This window comes from Mirounga leonina, unplaced genomic scaffold, assembly GCF_011800145.1.
Source record: "Mirounga leonina isolate KUSES-001 unplaced genomic scaffold, KU_Mleo_1.0 Mir_174, whole genome shotgun sequence".
Lineage (NCBI taxonomy): Eukaryota > Metazoa > Chordata > Mammalia > Carnivora > Phocidae > Mirounga > Mirounga leonina.
In genome coordinates, this window is record NW_023270451.1 from 62,822,214 (window position 1) to 62,839,482 (window position 17,269).

Sequence of the window (17,269 nt, forward strand, 5' to 3'; positions counted from 1 at the left end):
TCTGTTTTTTACTACTACTATCAGAATAGAAACAATTCTATAACTATAGTGTATTTTTCAAACTAATTTTACATAAAAGCAGCCTGATGTTTCAGTCAGTCTTCATACTTCCTTTTCTTGTCTTGAGAAGATTCAAATAAACCCCAAATGTCTTATCTTCCCAGGTGTCCTCCCTTCTACCAGCTCTATTCACCCTAAACTCTGCACATTCTCTCTTTGTAGGCACACCATGGGATGAGTGGAATATGCTCCTGGAGGGATGAGGAAGGAAATGATAAGTCATAATTTTATTTCTGAAGGGCTGAAGGGGCCATTCAAATTCCCTAGTCGGACATCCCCTTCAGCAGTTGATGAAAGCAGGCCAGGACAGGTGTGGTGAGTCACCCACGTTAGTGACAGAACTGGGACCACAAACACAACTGTCCTGGCTCTTACTACAACTATCACTGCTCTGTCTTCCATCTGCACCACTATTCAGCTACACGAGTCAGAGGAAGGAACTAAAATATTTTAAATAAAGTCCAAATTTTTCTGACCTCCCACAATGCTCACTTAACAAGCCCAAAATTTTTGCTTTATAAACTCAGTGTTAATATTTTAAAACTTCTGGATGCATGCAAAAAACCAAAAAGGACTATTCTGTCAGTACCTAGTACAAAAATTTTATGGTAAGGCATCAATTGAGATGGAACTGACCTATTATAATCCTGTATGCTAACTGTTTATAAAATTATATAGTATTCCTAAATAGTTTTCACTATAATTTTTTAAATGCCCCAAATTAATTAGGATAACCTATGAATATGGTCTGTCAGTTCTGAAAGAAAATTTTAAAAGACCTCATACTCTACTTTTAATTCTTTGGCCTGATTTCCTTTTAGATGCTCAGAGAGGACACTGAAGGATACTTGAAAGCAAAAGAGTGTAGTTATTCGATGCATGAAAAAGAAGAAAATAACATAGGTTAAAATATTACACCCTGGAGGAAACTCTAGAGAGTAAAAGGGTGTTGAACAGAAAGCCACATTTAAGCTTAAAGGCAAACTAATTTATTACAGGAGAAATCAGAGAAGTTTTACAAAGGGAGTTATAAGTTAAAACATCTAGTTTAGTGATCATTAAAGCCATGTTTGAAAATGTTTCTACCATTATCACATAATTAGTCACTAGTAAATTAAAATGAAACAAAGTTCTTAATGATTTAAGTTAGCATATAGAAAGGGACATGAATATAAGGCATTTGGAAAAACAAAGTTGGCTTTATGGCTTATTCTTTTTTATCATTCTAGAACAGTTACATTGATGTTTATAAAGTATCACAGACAGACTTCTCTTCTGGAAGCTGAAAGCTGTGTTTGGGAAAAAATTTATTAAGAACCTAGCAAATACTTTTGTCAGAAGTTTTGGCAAGGCATTAAGAAGTGGGATTTCTATGAAATTAGAATAAGTCAGAATAAGGTAAATTCACATTGGGAAGGCAAATAGACCTACATATAGGTTCAAATGTCAAACCCGGTTATTTTAGACAAGGACATGTAGGAAAATCATTCTAAAAGGTCAACTTAAATTAAGAATCAAATTTTTCCAGGGAAAAAACAGACCTGTCCTTTCTGTAAGGCCTGGACCCTCTCAGCAAACGCCACCTTGACAAAATTAAGATCTTCCTTCCCTTTGATCATGGACTATCCCCTAAACAAATTGCAGATGATAAACCTTAAAATCATCAGCAGTGCAGTTTTATTAGAGTGCATTCATTTCATTTTATGAGCAAATGCCAAGTTTGACAGCATGACACCCGAGCCCCTGAATGCATGGCTGGTCGGCTCTCTGGGAAAGCACGGGACAACAAGAATGCAGACAGCTTGGTGCTTACGCTGTTCTTCCTGCTGGAAGCTGAACTATTGTCTCTCCCCTGAAGCAAGAAACAGGCCCAGTGCCTTTCAAACCTGTATGATATAAATTAACAGAGACTTTTATAAATGACAATTACAAAATATTTCAGTACATCTGTTTAATCAACAAATGTTTAAAGAGCCAAACATGATTCTGCTATAAAGAGAAACAGGAGATTTATGGGACAGTGCTTTGGCTAACATTTTATCTTCCCAGTTCTTAACTGTGACAAAACTATTATACAGTTATACTACTCATGAAGTTTTTATTTATTTTTTCCTATAAAATAATCAGTTGCATGCAGACCTCAGATAGATCCAGATCATCGGCCTTTACGTATTTGTGACAGTTTAATTTTCTTCTTTCTCCTTTACCATTGTAGAATTGTCATAAGAATCATTTGTTTTATTTAGTTCCATTTCATTTTACCTTTCTTTTGACTGAAAAAATAACACCTGATTTAGGAAAATGTTATTTAATAAAAACAGAAATAGTATTCTGGGATTTAAGTTAATACTGTTACTTAGCCACTAGGCTATGCTAAAGGACAGTCCATTTGTTCAAGAACACTTCTGTCTTCCAGCTACCCAAAAAAGGAGGAAAATAAATTAAAAAACTGGATATGAATTATTTAACCATTCAAAACCTAGCTGGTAATTCATTTAACAGATGTATATGAGTTTATATAATTAGTTTATAGGACATATTCCAAAAGAATAAATGAGCCCTTTTTAAAAAATCAAATCTATGTCATGTGGTAATGTCCAGTTTGGTTTAAAAGAATGAAATCATCTTTATGTTTATTTTATTCAAAATAAGTGTATTTTCATTTATATGTAGTCACTCCTATTTTTTTTTTTAAGATTTTATTTATTTATTTATTAGAGAGCGAGTGAGAGAGAAACAGCATGAGAGAAGAGAGGGTCAGAGGGAGAAGCAGGCTCCCTGCTGAGCCGGGAGCCCAATGTGGGACTCGATCCCAGGACCCCGGGATCATGACCTGAGCCGAAGGCAGTTGCTTAACCAACTGAGCCACCCAGGCGCCCCTAGTCACTCCTATTTTTTAAAAAAACTATAATATTTAGTCATGGACTGATTAGTTATCAGCAACATGAGCTTTTTATCAGATATATTTTTCTGCTTATAAAAAGGTTATTTAGGGTGCCTGGGTGGCTCAGTTGGTTAAGCAACTCAGGTCATGATTCCGGAGTCCCGGGATCGAGTCCCACATCAGGCTCCCTGCTGGCAGGGAGTCTGCTTCTCCCTCTGACCCTACCCGCTCTGTGCTCTCTCTCTCACTCTCTCTCAAATATAAAATCTTAAAAAAAAAAAAAAAAAGTTATTTAAAAAGGCAACAGTTGAGAACCAAATACATTTGTTTTAGATATTTTTCACATTAAAATTATACTCTATTCTCTAACTTGTGTTTAGAACCCTTTGTATTTCAACTTAGGAATGCAACTTATTGCCATTTTTTCCTTAAAACTCTAAGGACCATACTACTATTTTCATCATCATTATTATATTAATACCTATCCTTGACTGCATACTGTGTGGGGAGGGGGCACTGAGATTCAAACAGGTCCAAGAAACTCACAGTGCAGTTGGGGACACAAAAAATAAAACACTGATAAAATAAATTGAAGGCCCACACAGGTGCTATATATATGTGATGAATATTCATTACATGTTATAATAGTTCATTTAAGAGAGGCCCACATTCTTAGAACATCCAACAGGTTTTTATAACTAAAGACCCAGAGGATTTCAAAGTCTAGTTCTCAAAAGTGGTCTGAAGATAAAAATCCATAACCCTCCCAATTTATTGTTTAATCCACTTGACAAGTCTATCTGTAAGAGGGGTTTGCCATATTTTAAAGATAAATTAATCTTTTTTTAACTTGTCTCTTTTTCAATTATTCATTACTCATCTGTTAATTATTCATTATAGGATGAATTATTGACAGAACACAACCCAGCCCCAAAGCAAAATGCTATTAATCTACTACTCATATCCTATTATCGCTTTGGCATATGACAGAGTACTTGGAAGAAAAAGGTTAGTGGACTTTCTCTTCTTAAATGTAATTAAGTTCAGTAAAATCCATTTATGAGACACTGCAGAAAAAAGATGAATACAATTATGATGTAGGTCAAACCATGTTTGCCCATATACACAGGGGTGATATTTAAAATATTTATGTGTTTCCACAAGCACCAAGGAACCCAAACAGCTGCTTGCGCTAAAGCACCTGTACCTGCCCATGGGGATAAACTGCCAGGACAGCAATGTTGAAAACCTTTAATTCTGGTTGATCATCATCATTATTATGTCCAATATGGACATTAGCTTCTACTGAATCTCTATTATGAAATATGATATTCTTAATTATGCTGCATAACATACCAACTAGCAAGACAGCATCACATGTATTTTCAGTTCTAGAACTCCTTCCTTTTACATATTATAAACTGCAGAGATACCTGAATGTCTAGAATTGCCTATTGGTATCTTTTAGGAATGGCAGATAATAATTCATGTGGCTGGATCTAAAGCATTACTGATCTGAAACCAAGGTGAGTTCCTGGGCTTTCTATATTAAATTGAGAGCCTATTTTGAGATTACAATTTTCTTTAGTGACCCCCTTCACTGGTAGTCTTCGACAGAAGTCAACTCCAGACCCATCCTGGGGTTCCTGACTTAGTCAAGGGCTCAGAGATAAGATATAAACCAGTTCTCCTTCAGTGCAAAGGATTAAAAAAAAAAAAAAAAAAGGAAAGGAAACCAACCAACCAAAAAAATCAACTCTTGGCAGGGGTTTGGACTGCCCCACCTGCCCTGGAGCATTCTAAAGGAAGAAGTTGCCAAAGAGGAGAGCAGGGCTTTCTTCCCACAGAAGTGAAAGGCTGCAGAGCTTGCCATGTTCCCAACCTCATGTTTAGTGTCTTGGTTCTTGGGACACTTTGAAGGCTCCAGGGGTATTCATCATGATGATGGCCATTTGTAAATTAAAGACTATGTTGGAAGTATAATACATAGGTTCCAATTTCTTATGGATGGTGCCCTTCGTCAAAAGAGACTGATATAAAAATAGTAGAGAAATAACTGCAGTGCCTGGAATATATGTTCCTTTATGCCCAACTCTAGACTCTACTAGTCTCTAAGCACTTTAGGGTGGTAATATTCTCACTCTCTATGCCAGCTGTACCCAACTTGTCTTCATTGGCTAAAAGTCCTTCCAGAACTCTTTATTGCCCATGGATATGCTATGTCATGTGACTGGGATGCCCTTCCTCCTCACTGCCCACCCAAATTCATACTTCAAGTTTCATCTCAAAAGTCAGGTGTCTTGTGAGATTTTCATGACCGATTGTAGCTAAAATCAGAAGTGTTCTTTCCACCAGTTCCCATTCATCTCTTACAGCACTTACCGTTCACTATTATAATTACTTGTATACAAGGCTGAATCCCTGACTAGCCACTTCCTTTAGGCCTGAGATGGTATCCCATTGAGGTTTGTTCTGGGAGGAACAGAGTAAGCGCTCAATACATGCCTGCTAAATAAATCAATGGTGAGCAGGTAGAGGGAGGAATGAGAAGAACTCTAAATATTAAATCCCAGGAACTCCATCTGCATTATGAGCTGAGTCATGGTTAGCCTTTAGTTTGTGTTACTACATTGAAGATGCCATAATGTGGGCTACATTTTCCTTTCAAAGAGCCCACCCTCTGAGTTGTTCTTCCCATCATTGAGCCTCATTCTGCTTACACATTGCCCATCCAAACCAAGGAAGCAATGTAGTCCTTAGTCCCTGTTAGTCATCCAAAGAATCCTTATCTTACTGACTCATCAGTTAACTCCGCCACGGTGCTGGTGATCTGGCTGCAAAGCCAGCAGATGGCACCTCTCCACACAGGAATGCATGTTCTTAGACTCTTACGTTGGTTGCTAATCTCAGACAGAGCCACTTGAGCAACTGCTTCTCTCCACTGTGAAAAAAGGGTTGCATTCCTTCCTAATAACTAACAGCCCTGTGCTGGGATTTGACTGTAGTGAGTCCTATAGGGTTCATCTGAGAAAGACCCAGGTTTTTAAAAAACTCATTTTATTGTATTCAAGAGTTCAGACCTGTTACCTCACCAACTACAAGGACAAAAGAACCCTGGCTGAGATGAGGGCTGACCCTGGCCCACGGAAGTCCCCAGGAGACAGGCTTACCCACCAGTGTCGGTTCGTCCAGGAGCGGTGCCGTTTTCCACTCACACGTTGGATGAACACTCACATCCCTCCCTGACAAAACTTTCACACAGCCTCCTGGAGTTATATCTGAATGACATTTTAGCTTTAATATATTTTATGTAAGTTTATTTCTGGGAGACCTGAATGCTATGCTAGTTTCAACCATCATTATATTTTGGAAAGTATCTCTTAGAGGTTATCTCCATCTATCACTACTCTTCATCAATATAAATGATGTAGAATACCACTGCAATCAATTACCAATATGATGTTAGCATGGAAGCAGTTATCTTAACTAAATACCCATGTATTTAGATATAAAGGTGTCTAGCAGTTTAAAAAATTAAGCTATTCCATAAATGTCACTTTGGGGGAAATTCCATGATATACTGGCTCTGTCAGTAAACTGACAAAAATGATACATTGAAATTAAATCCAGTAATTCAGGAGAAAAAGATCTTCAAGTACACACTCACCCACTATGTTTCATATGTGGTGGTTTATCCATTCGCACTGCTAATTTGATTTTTAAGTCAGAGTCCTGGCTATTTTTTGGAACTATCATTCGGTGCAACTCAGCTGACTTGGAGCTATTAGAAGTTGGGTATAATATCACCTGTGAAAGACAAAAAAGAAAGAAAACATTTATGTGTACAATACCGTGTCTAATGATTGGAACGGAAATCTTTTCTCTGTTTTCCTGTTTAAAAAGAAGGTATCATGCCCAAATGTGTCTAAACCATTTGACTCCCACCACAACAGATGGGTTTTCAATACAGACTCATTTATCTTTTTGACAAATATGTGTTTTCATATTATCACATAACGAGTTTTCTTCCTATGTCACTTCATAATGAGGTTAAGAGCACAAAGGCTACAGTTGAATTGACAGTTGAGAAATACTTGTTAGACACCTATAATTTCAAGACTATTCTAAACTCCTTAGGACAGGGCGCCTGGGTGGCTCAGTTGGTTAAGCGACTGCCTTCGGCTCAGGTCATGATCCTGGAGTCCCTGGATCGAGTCCCGCATCGGGCTCCCTGCTCAGCAGGGAGCCTGCTTCTCCCTCCGGCCCTCCCCCCTCTCATGTGCTCTCTGTCTCTCTCATTCTCTCTGTCTCAAATAAATAAATAAAATCTTTAAAAATAATAATAAAATAAAAAAGTAAACTCCTTAGGACAAAAGTTCAGAAAGAAGTATTTTTTGAAATTACTGATAGCATGCTTAAAAAAGTAAAACCAATTATTTTAGGCAGCAAAAATATAACTCATATTTTAATATTTTCATTGTAAAATAGTATTAAAGGAAATCAACTCAATTAGAGATGGAAAAGACTGATATCACAGCACATTTTCTGCCTTAGATCAATACCAAAGGATTTTTTCCCTGATAACATGTTTTAGAAACTATGAAGATATTATGACTGAAACAAAATAATTTTTAACAAAACCTCCAAATCACCAAGTGATTATTTCAGAACTCTACAGCTTCACAAAGCCAACACAGAAGAAAAGCTTACTCTTCATATACAAGCCTACCTCATCTTAGTGCATTTCACTTTCTTGTTCTTCACAGATACTGCATTTTACAAACTGAAAGTCTGTGGCAACCCTGCGTTGAGCAGGCCTACTTGGTGCCGTTTTGCCAACAGCACCTGCTCACCTCACGTCTTGTCACATTTTGGTAATTCTCAAAATGTTTCAAATTTTTACATTATTATATTTGCTATGGTGTCTGTGGTCAGTGAACAACTGTAATGTTTTGGGGCATCACAAACCATGCTCATGTAGGACTACAAACTTAAATTTGTGTTTATAAATGTGTGTTTTCTGACTGCTCTACTAATTGATTATTACGCTGTCTCTCTCCCTCCCTCTCCTTGGGTCTCCCTATTCCCTGAGACACAATAATATTGAAATTAAGATACTAACCTTACAACAGCCTCTGAGTGTTCAAGTGCAAGAAGGAGTCACGTGTCTCACTTTAAATCAAAAACTAGAAATCACTAAGCTTGGTGAGGAAGGCATGTCAAAAGCCAAGATAGGCTGAAGGCTAGGTCTCCTGGGCCACATTGTCATTGCAAAGGGAAAGTTCTTGAAGGAAATTAAAAGTGTACTCTAGTGCATGCACAAGGGATAAAAAGCAAAACAACCTTATTGCTAATATAGAGAAAGTTTTAGTGGTTGTGAGAGAAGATCAAATAAGCTACAACATTCCCTAGAGCCAAGGCTTAATCCAGAGCAAGACCCTAACTCTCTTCAATTCTATGAAGGCTGAGAGAGGTAAGGAAGCTGCAGAAGGAAAGTCTGAAACTAGCAGAGGTTGGTTCATGAGGTTAAAGGAAAGAAGCCGTCTCCATAACATAGAATTACAAGGTGAAGCAGTTAGTGCTGATGTTGAAGCTACAGCAAGTTATCTGAAGATCTAACTAATAAAAGCAGCAACACTAAACAACATATTTTCAATGTACATGAAACAGTCTTCTATTGGAAGAAGTCATCTTAGACCTTCCTAGCTAGAGAGGAGAAGTCAATTACTGGCTTCAAAGCATCAAAGGGACAGGCAGACTCTTATTAGGGGCTAATGTAACTGGTGACGTTAAAATGAAGCTAAGGCTCATTTACCTACCATTCCAAAAACCCTAGGGCCCTTAAGAATGATACCAAATCTGCTCTGCTTGAGCTCTATAAATGGAATAAGAAAGTCTTGATAACAGCACATCTGTTTACAACATGGTTTACTGGCTATTTTAAGTCCACTGTTGAGACCTACTGCTCTGAAAAAAAAAAAAAAAAAAAGATTCCTTTCAAAATATTACAATGCACCTGGTCACCCAAGAGCTCTGATGGAGATGGACAATGAGATTAATGTTCTTTCCATGCTTGCTAACATAACGTCCATCCTGCAGCCCATGGATCAAGGAGTGATTTTCACTTTGAAGTCCTATGTAAGAAACACATTCCATAAGGCTAAAGCTGCCATAGATAACCATTTCTCTGATGGATCTAGGCAAGGTAAATAGAAAACCTTCCAAAAAGGATTCACCATTCTAGATGCCATTAAGAACATTTATGATTCATGGGAAGAAGTCAAAATATCAACAGTAGCAGGAGTTTGGAAGAAGTGGATTCCAGTTCTCCTGGATGATTTTGGCAGGTTTCAAAACTTCAGTGGAGGAAGTAACTGCAGATGTGGTGGAAACAGCAAGAGAACCAGAAGTAGGACCTGAAGATATGACTGAACAACTATTCCCTGAGTTACAACAATATTGAAATTCGGCCAACTAGTTACCCTGAAATGGCCTGTAAGCATTTACGTGACTGGCAGAGTCACTCAGTACAGGGCTGCAGTCTCCTGGTAACCTTTAGCAGGTAAGGAGGTACTTCTTGTGGACGAGTAAAGGAAGTGGTTTGAGATGGAATCTACTCCTGATGAAGATGCTGTGAAGACTGTTGAATTGACAACAAAGGATTTAGAATATTACACAGACTTAGTTGGTAATGCAGTGGCAGGGTTTGAGAGGACTGATTCTAATTCTGAAGGAAGTTCTACCGTTTGTAAAATGCTAGCAAACAGCATCGCATACTCGAGAAATCGTTCGTGAAAGGAAGAGTCCATCAATAATGGCCAACTTCATGTGGTCTTAATTTAAGAAGTTACCATGGCCACCCTAACCTTCAGGAATCCCCACCCTGATCAGTCAGTGATCATCGACATCAAGGCAGGATCCTCCACCAGCAAAAAGATTATGATTTCCTGAAAGCTCAGATGATGGTTAGTGTTTTTAGTAATAAGTATTTTTTAATTAAGGTATTTACTTTTTAAAGACAATGTTATTGCACACATAAGAGATTACAGTATAGTGTAAACATAACTTTTATATGCACTGACAAACCAAAAAACTCATTTGACTCACTTTATCAGGATATCCATTTTATTGCAGAACTCTGGAACTAAACTCACAGTATCTCTGAGGAATGCCTGTACATAAAATGATATATTTTCCCCACTTTAGTCAGTCATAACATTATTTAGACATGGCCTATATCCAAGCCTTGATATTTTTAAATGGGAGGACTATATTCTGAAGGATAAAGATATGAAATGCAGTGTGTATTTTAAGCCACTCTTATTTTATACCAATGTGAAAAGTAAACCAACCTGAAATTTCTATGTAAATGGAAGAATTATAAACATGCTCAGGTATGCTAAAATGTTCTTACAACAAAACACGGCAACTGAATTTGGCATGCTCTGCCAAAAAACAAGAGTCTTCATTTCCATGTATAAGTGGAACTATTCACAGAGAAATTTTCAAGCAAAGCTCTTTTTCTCTCTAGGAAAGGCAAGTCATAAGAGCTACTTAAACTATTCTCAACTTCCAAGTTGTTAAATGCAACTACTATTTTGAGACTTTTCTCAAGCCTATCCTAAAAGCCACAGCTGAGTTGAATCCAGCATATCTACACACTTAAGCATGTAAAGGCACATCCAGTAACAGATAAAATGGCATTTGTGATATTTTAAAAAATGATATTATAGAAGTAATCCATTCTGACTGCTAAAATATCCAATGGAATATTTTACAGATTCTTTCTTAAATGAGAGTTAAAAAAAAAAAAGTGATAATTTTTGGCTCAAACCAGTAGACAAAACAACGTTATTATCAACTTAGGGGAAGACTCCAAAAAAGCAGCAAAGACTAAGAGCTGTATATCTACCCTCTGAAGCTATAGCTGCCATTTCCCTAGCAATTCTGGAAAGCTTTTTCTCGTTCTCCCTACCACATCCTTTTATCCCCCAAATATATTTTGGCATGAGCCACCTAAAGACTTTATTCCTTTTTAATTCTTCCTTCTTTGTTTACACAAAAATTGGTATTGTTCCAAACTCCAAAAGTCTTATACAGGACGAGAATATTTAAATGAAGACTTTTGACCATTTTCTCATTCTCTAAATGCTGATGACAGTTACTAAATAAGGTCCCAAAACAACTAATTGCATCCGATCCACAAATTAAGGATAATCTCACTATTGAATACCATCATTTCTGCCACATTTTAGTTTCCTAATGTGTACTTTTAAGTGAAGTCAGTGGAAGGATTTACTGCTTATCTCTGTTCAATTAAACATTTGAGGGCCCATTATGTAGGGACACTCAAAGGTGAAAGAATACGGATGGCTCAGATCCCTCAGGGAGTCCATAGTTTCTTCTTATTGGAGCTAAGGGCTCAGATACTATCTGATGATCTTACTTCCTCTTACTGCACTTCTATCCCTAAGATGTGCCAAAGTTTGCTGATTTTGTCAGTCTCTGGGTTTACTCACTGTCATTTCTTTGGTGGCTCTGTTCTATCACATGTGAAGCTAATACCCTGTGTTACATTTCTTCCTTTTGAAAGACCTAGAATTGTCTGTTTCTCGGGACAAACATTGACACATGTAACAAATGGAGGTCCATACATATGAAATACATTGTTTGTAAAAGAACTGTACTGATAGATAAACTCTGAACTTAGTCTTAACAATGACTGTAAGGCAGTTTCCAGGTCCCCAAACTGCACATGCATGAAGTGCTCATGGTCCTCTACATGATGTTGCCACAGATGTTAACAGACAGGCAGCGGCTCCCCATGTGTAGAGCCCAAAGGGCCAGGAGCAATAAAGGACAAGGAGTTCTTTTTCAGATGCAGAACAAGGGTCTAATCAAGAGATCCTCAACACTGCCAGGACAGGATTTCAGTGCTGTCCCTGGACAACTATTGCTATGGATTTTCCACTGTAACCTTTTTTTTTTTTTTCTTTTCCCCAAATGGGCTACTTGGCCGGCAGCTCTCCTGCATCTGTTCCACTGCTGTAGACTGGACTGGTGCTAGAGCAGGGTGGGGAGGGGAGGTGGACAGTAGGTGGGTAACATGAACTTCAGTTCACAGGTCACCAGAGCCACAGCTGGGCCTGATGGAGACGCTGGATTCTGGCCTGGCTGAGACTTTGAGTTGATTCCCTGGAGTTGAAGTGAATGTGTTCCCCGTGTAGGAGGAAGGGGAACACAACTGTTCTCATCTTTGGCTACAGGGGGCTAACTACTGCCGGTCATCTGTTTACTAGGATTCGTGCTTTCCCTAGCACAGAACTTGCTAGAAGCAGCTAGTCAGCCAGAGATTGTATTTTCTAGCTCCTCTTGTATCTAAGTAGGGACATATGAAAGTTCTAGCTAATGGAATATGCAGAGAAGTGGTAAGCATCACTTTGGGGAAAAATGATCAAGATACAGGTATGCCTTCTTCATCCCTTTTTACTCATCTGCTAGCCACATGCAGAGAACTCCAATGCTCTAGGAAATGAGAGTCATAAAATAAAATGGAAGAAACTACAGCCCTGAGTCACCGCATGGAGGAAACGTACCCCACCTATCAGGAATGCCCATCGCAAACTGTTACACAGGTGTTACTGTTTTGAACTCGTGAAATGTTCGTTGCAGCATTTAGTAGGACCCTAAGTAGACATTAACAGAGTTTGGCATCCAGGCTTTTTCACAGGAAAGTGCTTACAGATTTTAAGATAAGCAGTTCTACTTGAATAGGACTTGGCATAGTAATTAAAATACTTAACAGATATAAAAATTTACTAAGGATTCTGCTATATTCCAGGTTTACATCTAAATTAAATTATAGCTCTGTACAAAATAGTTACCTTCTTCTATTATTTAGCAAAGTTGCCTATTCTTTGCTATTCACTTCTCTGAACCTTTCTATACACATTTCTGCTTCTAGCTTATTTTTGTCACCAACACTTTAAATGTCTTGTCACTTAGCATGACACGTTATGATTCCTTATCTTAAATATAAAACCAACCTATCATCTTCATAATAAAATGTCAACATTACTTGCTGTCTTTGCAGAGGTGTAATGAAAAACACAAATTTTTTTAGGTTTTAAAATTCTGTCAAATTTAATATACAGAAAGAAACCCTTAAGAATGAAGTGTAAATATACATACATACATAATGTTTAGAATAATATGAGGTTTGTGGGATCTTAACATATATTTGTACAAGCTGACACCTCTACACTGTTTTCCTCCTATTAAAATACATTAAAGCCAAGCCCTGTACATTTGTGCACATTTCGCATGATTTTAACTTTGTGACCTATCCATTTAAGGCCTTCTAAATTTCTAAACAATTTCAACAAAGATCTGAAAAATGTAAAAACTAAGGGGAAAAAATCTAGAACTAAAGGGAGCTAGATAGGCCCTGGGGCTAGGTAAGCAATTCATTGCCCTTTTCTATAAATAACTGTTAGCCTAGAGGAAGAAAAAAGAGTATGTGACCACAATAATGGCATTTTAGTCTTACATTAAAATAGAGATACATACTTGATACAATTCTAGCTCAAAGATGGGTGCAACCAGCAATTCTGGAAGGAATCAGGACAGAACGCATAGGGAAATTACTTCCACTTGGGAGTCTCAAAGAACCCGTAAGAATTACAAGGCAAGACATGGGGAAGAAACTGAGACAAAGACACGAGGCTGTTGGAATTGAGCCACCCTAAGAGTGGCCCTCTAGAAAAAGACACACAATCCTATGCTAATATTCTTACTACTATCTTTGGTTCTCAAGCTCTTCCCCAAGCTTAATTGGTCAGCTCCTTTGTTCCCTGAACCTATCCCCAGGCAGCTTCCATTGCTTGCCCCCGCAAAGGACTTCAACCAATACAAATGCTCATTAGATCTTCTGCCATGTCAATTCTCTATCTCATCAACAGGTCAGGGGAACACCAACAGACACATGAAAAGATGCTAACATCACTCTTCATCAGGCAAATAGAAATCACAATGAGATATCACCTCACACCTGTCAGAAGGACTAGGCTCAAAAATATACAAAATACATGCCGGTAAGGATGCGGAGAAACGGGAAGCTTCTTGCACTGTGAATGTAAGTAGGTGCAACCACTGAAAAGAGGACTGGCAGTTCCTCAAAAAATGAAAAATAGAATTATATGATCTAGTAATTCCACTACTGGTATTTATCCAAAGAAAACAAAAACACTAATTCAAGAAGATGTACATACCCCTCTATTTCTCGCTGCATTATTTACAATAGCCAAGATATGAAAGCAACCCCAGTGTCCATCAACAGGTGAAGAAGATGTGGTACATATACACAATGGAATATTACTCAGACATAAAAAAGAATGAGATCTTGCCATTTCAAACAACATGGGTGGACCTAAAAGCAGTTATGTTGAGTGAAATAAGTCAGAGGAAGATAAATGCCCTATGACTTCACTTACATGTGGAATCTAAAAAACATACAAAACAAAGAACAGTAAAAACCCAGACTCTAAAATACGAGAACTGATGGTTACCAAGGGGTGGTGGATAGGAATATGGGCAAAAGCAGTGACAGGGATTAAGAGGTACAAACTTCCAGCTATAAAATAAGTGACAGAGATAAAAAGTACAGCATAGGGAATAGAGCCAATAATACTTTTTAAAAAAAGAAGGTGAAACACAAACTTTTAAGGATTAGGAAGAGAACTCTATAATTGAGATTAGAGGCCAAGGAGGCAGAAAAACCAGAATGTGATACACAATATTCAAGGTGGACAGTGTTTCAGGGAGTAGGAAATGGCCAACAGTGCCAAATGGCAAATGAGAGGGTACGCACAGCAAAAACGGAAAAGGGTATTGCTTGGTTTAACAGAGAAATCACTCAAGATCTCAGCAAGTTATGTGAGGCCAGACTGTGATAGTTTCAAGAACACAAATCTATCTGAGGAAGAAGAAAGCACTTCATTTAACTCTTAGCTGATCAAGATAGGGCAGGTTGGACAAGATCACTTCGGCTAGAAGAGCCCTGTTTGCAAAGGTAGGGGCAATAAGCCAGGGACGGTGCAGAGGGTAAGGAAATGGGAAGTTGTGCTAACAGATGAGAGCAGAAAGGAAGACTAGGAGTTGGCTGTAGAGGTGCGTGTTTTCCTAAGGAGTTTATAGGTTATCCCATAACATGCTATTAATAGATGCTTTTAAGCCAGGGAATAGCAATCACATTTTTATACCCCTGAGTAAAGAATAATCCCCCTCTAGCCAGCTGTATACATCCCGGAACAGAGGTGTGGTGAGGTGTCCTAACAACCGAGAGATGAACTGGCCTTAAAAATACATCTTTGAAAAGGAGTAAGAAGAGAGCAAAAATGCTATTAGCTTGAATCATGTTTTAATTTGTGATTAAAAAATCCTTTTTGCTGACAATAAGATGTCCTTGAGACAGAGTTCTATAAGGACACGTGTAAGGGAACATCTAAGTAGAGCTATCTCTATGAGAGATCTTGACTTTCTGGGTTCAGTTGACATTTTTCTATCTTTCTCCTTCAAATGACAGAGATTTTACACTTTAGCTAAGAGTCACAATGACTAAGAATTTATACTTTAGCTAAGGTTCACAATGTGAACTTTTCAAGTGCCAAGTACCTTCCTGAGAGCTATAACCTTGAGAGAAAGACTAACTGAATTTACTTCATTTCAATAAATTTGTATTTAGCACATATTAATAACTAGGATATATTTTCTCCAATATCAGAGCCTCTGTATTTTCAGTGTGTGGAGAAGATAAATCAAAAGATTTTTCTGAGAGAAATCTACATCCTTAGTAACATTTTCCAGTGTTTTAATACACTTGAGGTTGCTTTGTCTAAATTATTTCCCCTTCGATTTAATATCACCGCTTCCTGTCCTCTTAGTTGAAACGAAGAACACCTGCTCACTCTCACTAACACAATGCTCTTTTGTGTACTGAAAGATTAGCATTAAGTCTTCCGTCAACCTCATTGTCTGTAGGCTAAATCCAGCTCCCTTTATTTTCAAAGTTGGAAAGAATCCTGGAATTTACAATATGGAACTGATCAAACTCCCAACCCCTTTCCAAATGTGTACTTGGCCTGACAGAGAACCATTCAACTCCTTCCTTCTATATCATAATTTTAAATAAGGCCCTTTTCAAATAAAACAGTAGAAGAAAAAGTATTATCTTGATTCAGTACCTTTTCCTGACATTAACTTGTTAAAAGATGGAGTTTAAAAACCTTGTTATTTGACTGATGGGGGCTGAGGAGAGCATATGGAAAAGAAAAACCAAGGTGGATAAATTATTCCTAAATCTCTTCTGAAATCTCTACTTCATAATGAACCATTATATGAAGGGGCTCTTAGAATGCATTTAGTAGACTATGCTCCCTGAAGGCAGAAGCCATTGTGTGGTAGAGTATCTGTGGCTTCTAGGTTAATGTAAGCCAGTATCTTCAAGTAAGCCCTTCTTCACCATGATTCCCCTTCATATCCTAGAGTAGCCACTTACCAAGTATTTGTTGGTTGGCTGACTGGATAGCTAGATGCTCAGATAAATTAGAAATAAAAATACAAACCTAAAATTGATACTTTAACTGAGGTGAAAAGAGAAAAGGGCTTGCCAAATTTGGTAACAGAAAATGACGGTAGTAATTCTGTAGGCCAGATTTTGCATGCCATTTACTTGCCAGTCTGTAAACATTTATGAAACTCTCATCTTTCCATTCCTGTGATAGATTAAGTTTCCCAAAGATGTCTCTACACATCCTCATCTCCAGAAACTATGAATAGGTTACCTTATATGGCAAAAGAGAATTGAGGTGGCAGGTGGAATTCAGATTGCTAATTAGCCAATCTTAAAATAGGAAGATAATCCTAGGTTATCCAGGTGGGCCCAATACAACTACCAGAGTTCTTAGGGAAGAAGAAGGTAAAAGAGCGGGTGTTGGAGCCATGAGATGCGGGAAACGCTCAACTGGCCAGTGATGGCTTTGGATGTGGAAGGGGGCGATGAGCCAAGGAATATAAGCAGTCTCTAGAAGCTTAAAAGGTAAAAATAAATTGCATTCTCCCTTAGATCCTCTGGAAAGGAACTCCACTCTGCCAACATCTTGATTTTAGCTTACTGAGATTCATTTTGGACTTCTGACCTCCACAAATGTAAGACAATAAATTTGTGTTATTTTTGGTAATTTGTCAAAGTCACAATAGGAAACTAATAGAGACAATAAAGGCTGAGATTTGATCACAAAAGAACACTAAATGCAGAGATTTGATTAA

At 37.8% G+C, this 17,269-nt stretch overlaps 1 protein-coding gene across 11 annotated transcripts in view; it reads right to left on the reverse strand.

Annotated features, from left to right (window-relative positions):
- The window catches only part of CADPS2 (calcium dependent secretion activator 2), a 516,958-nt gene that overhangs the window by 217,609 nt on the left and 282,080 nt on the right, over positions 1-17,269 (reverse strand). For all 11 annotated transcript variants that reach the window (XR_004682085.1, XM_035021019.1, XM_035021016.1 and 8 more), the window contains one exon: positions 6,612-6,751. Coding sequence is in view for 10 of the 11 variants with exons in the window: in XM_035021019.1 (XP_034876910.1) it covers positions 6,612-6,751 (140 nt within the window). In the remaining variant the exon portion in view is untranslated. The remainder of the gene's footprint in view (positions 1-6,611; positions 6,752-17,269) is intronic.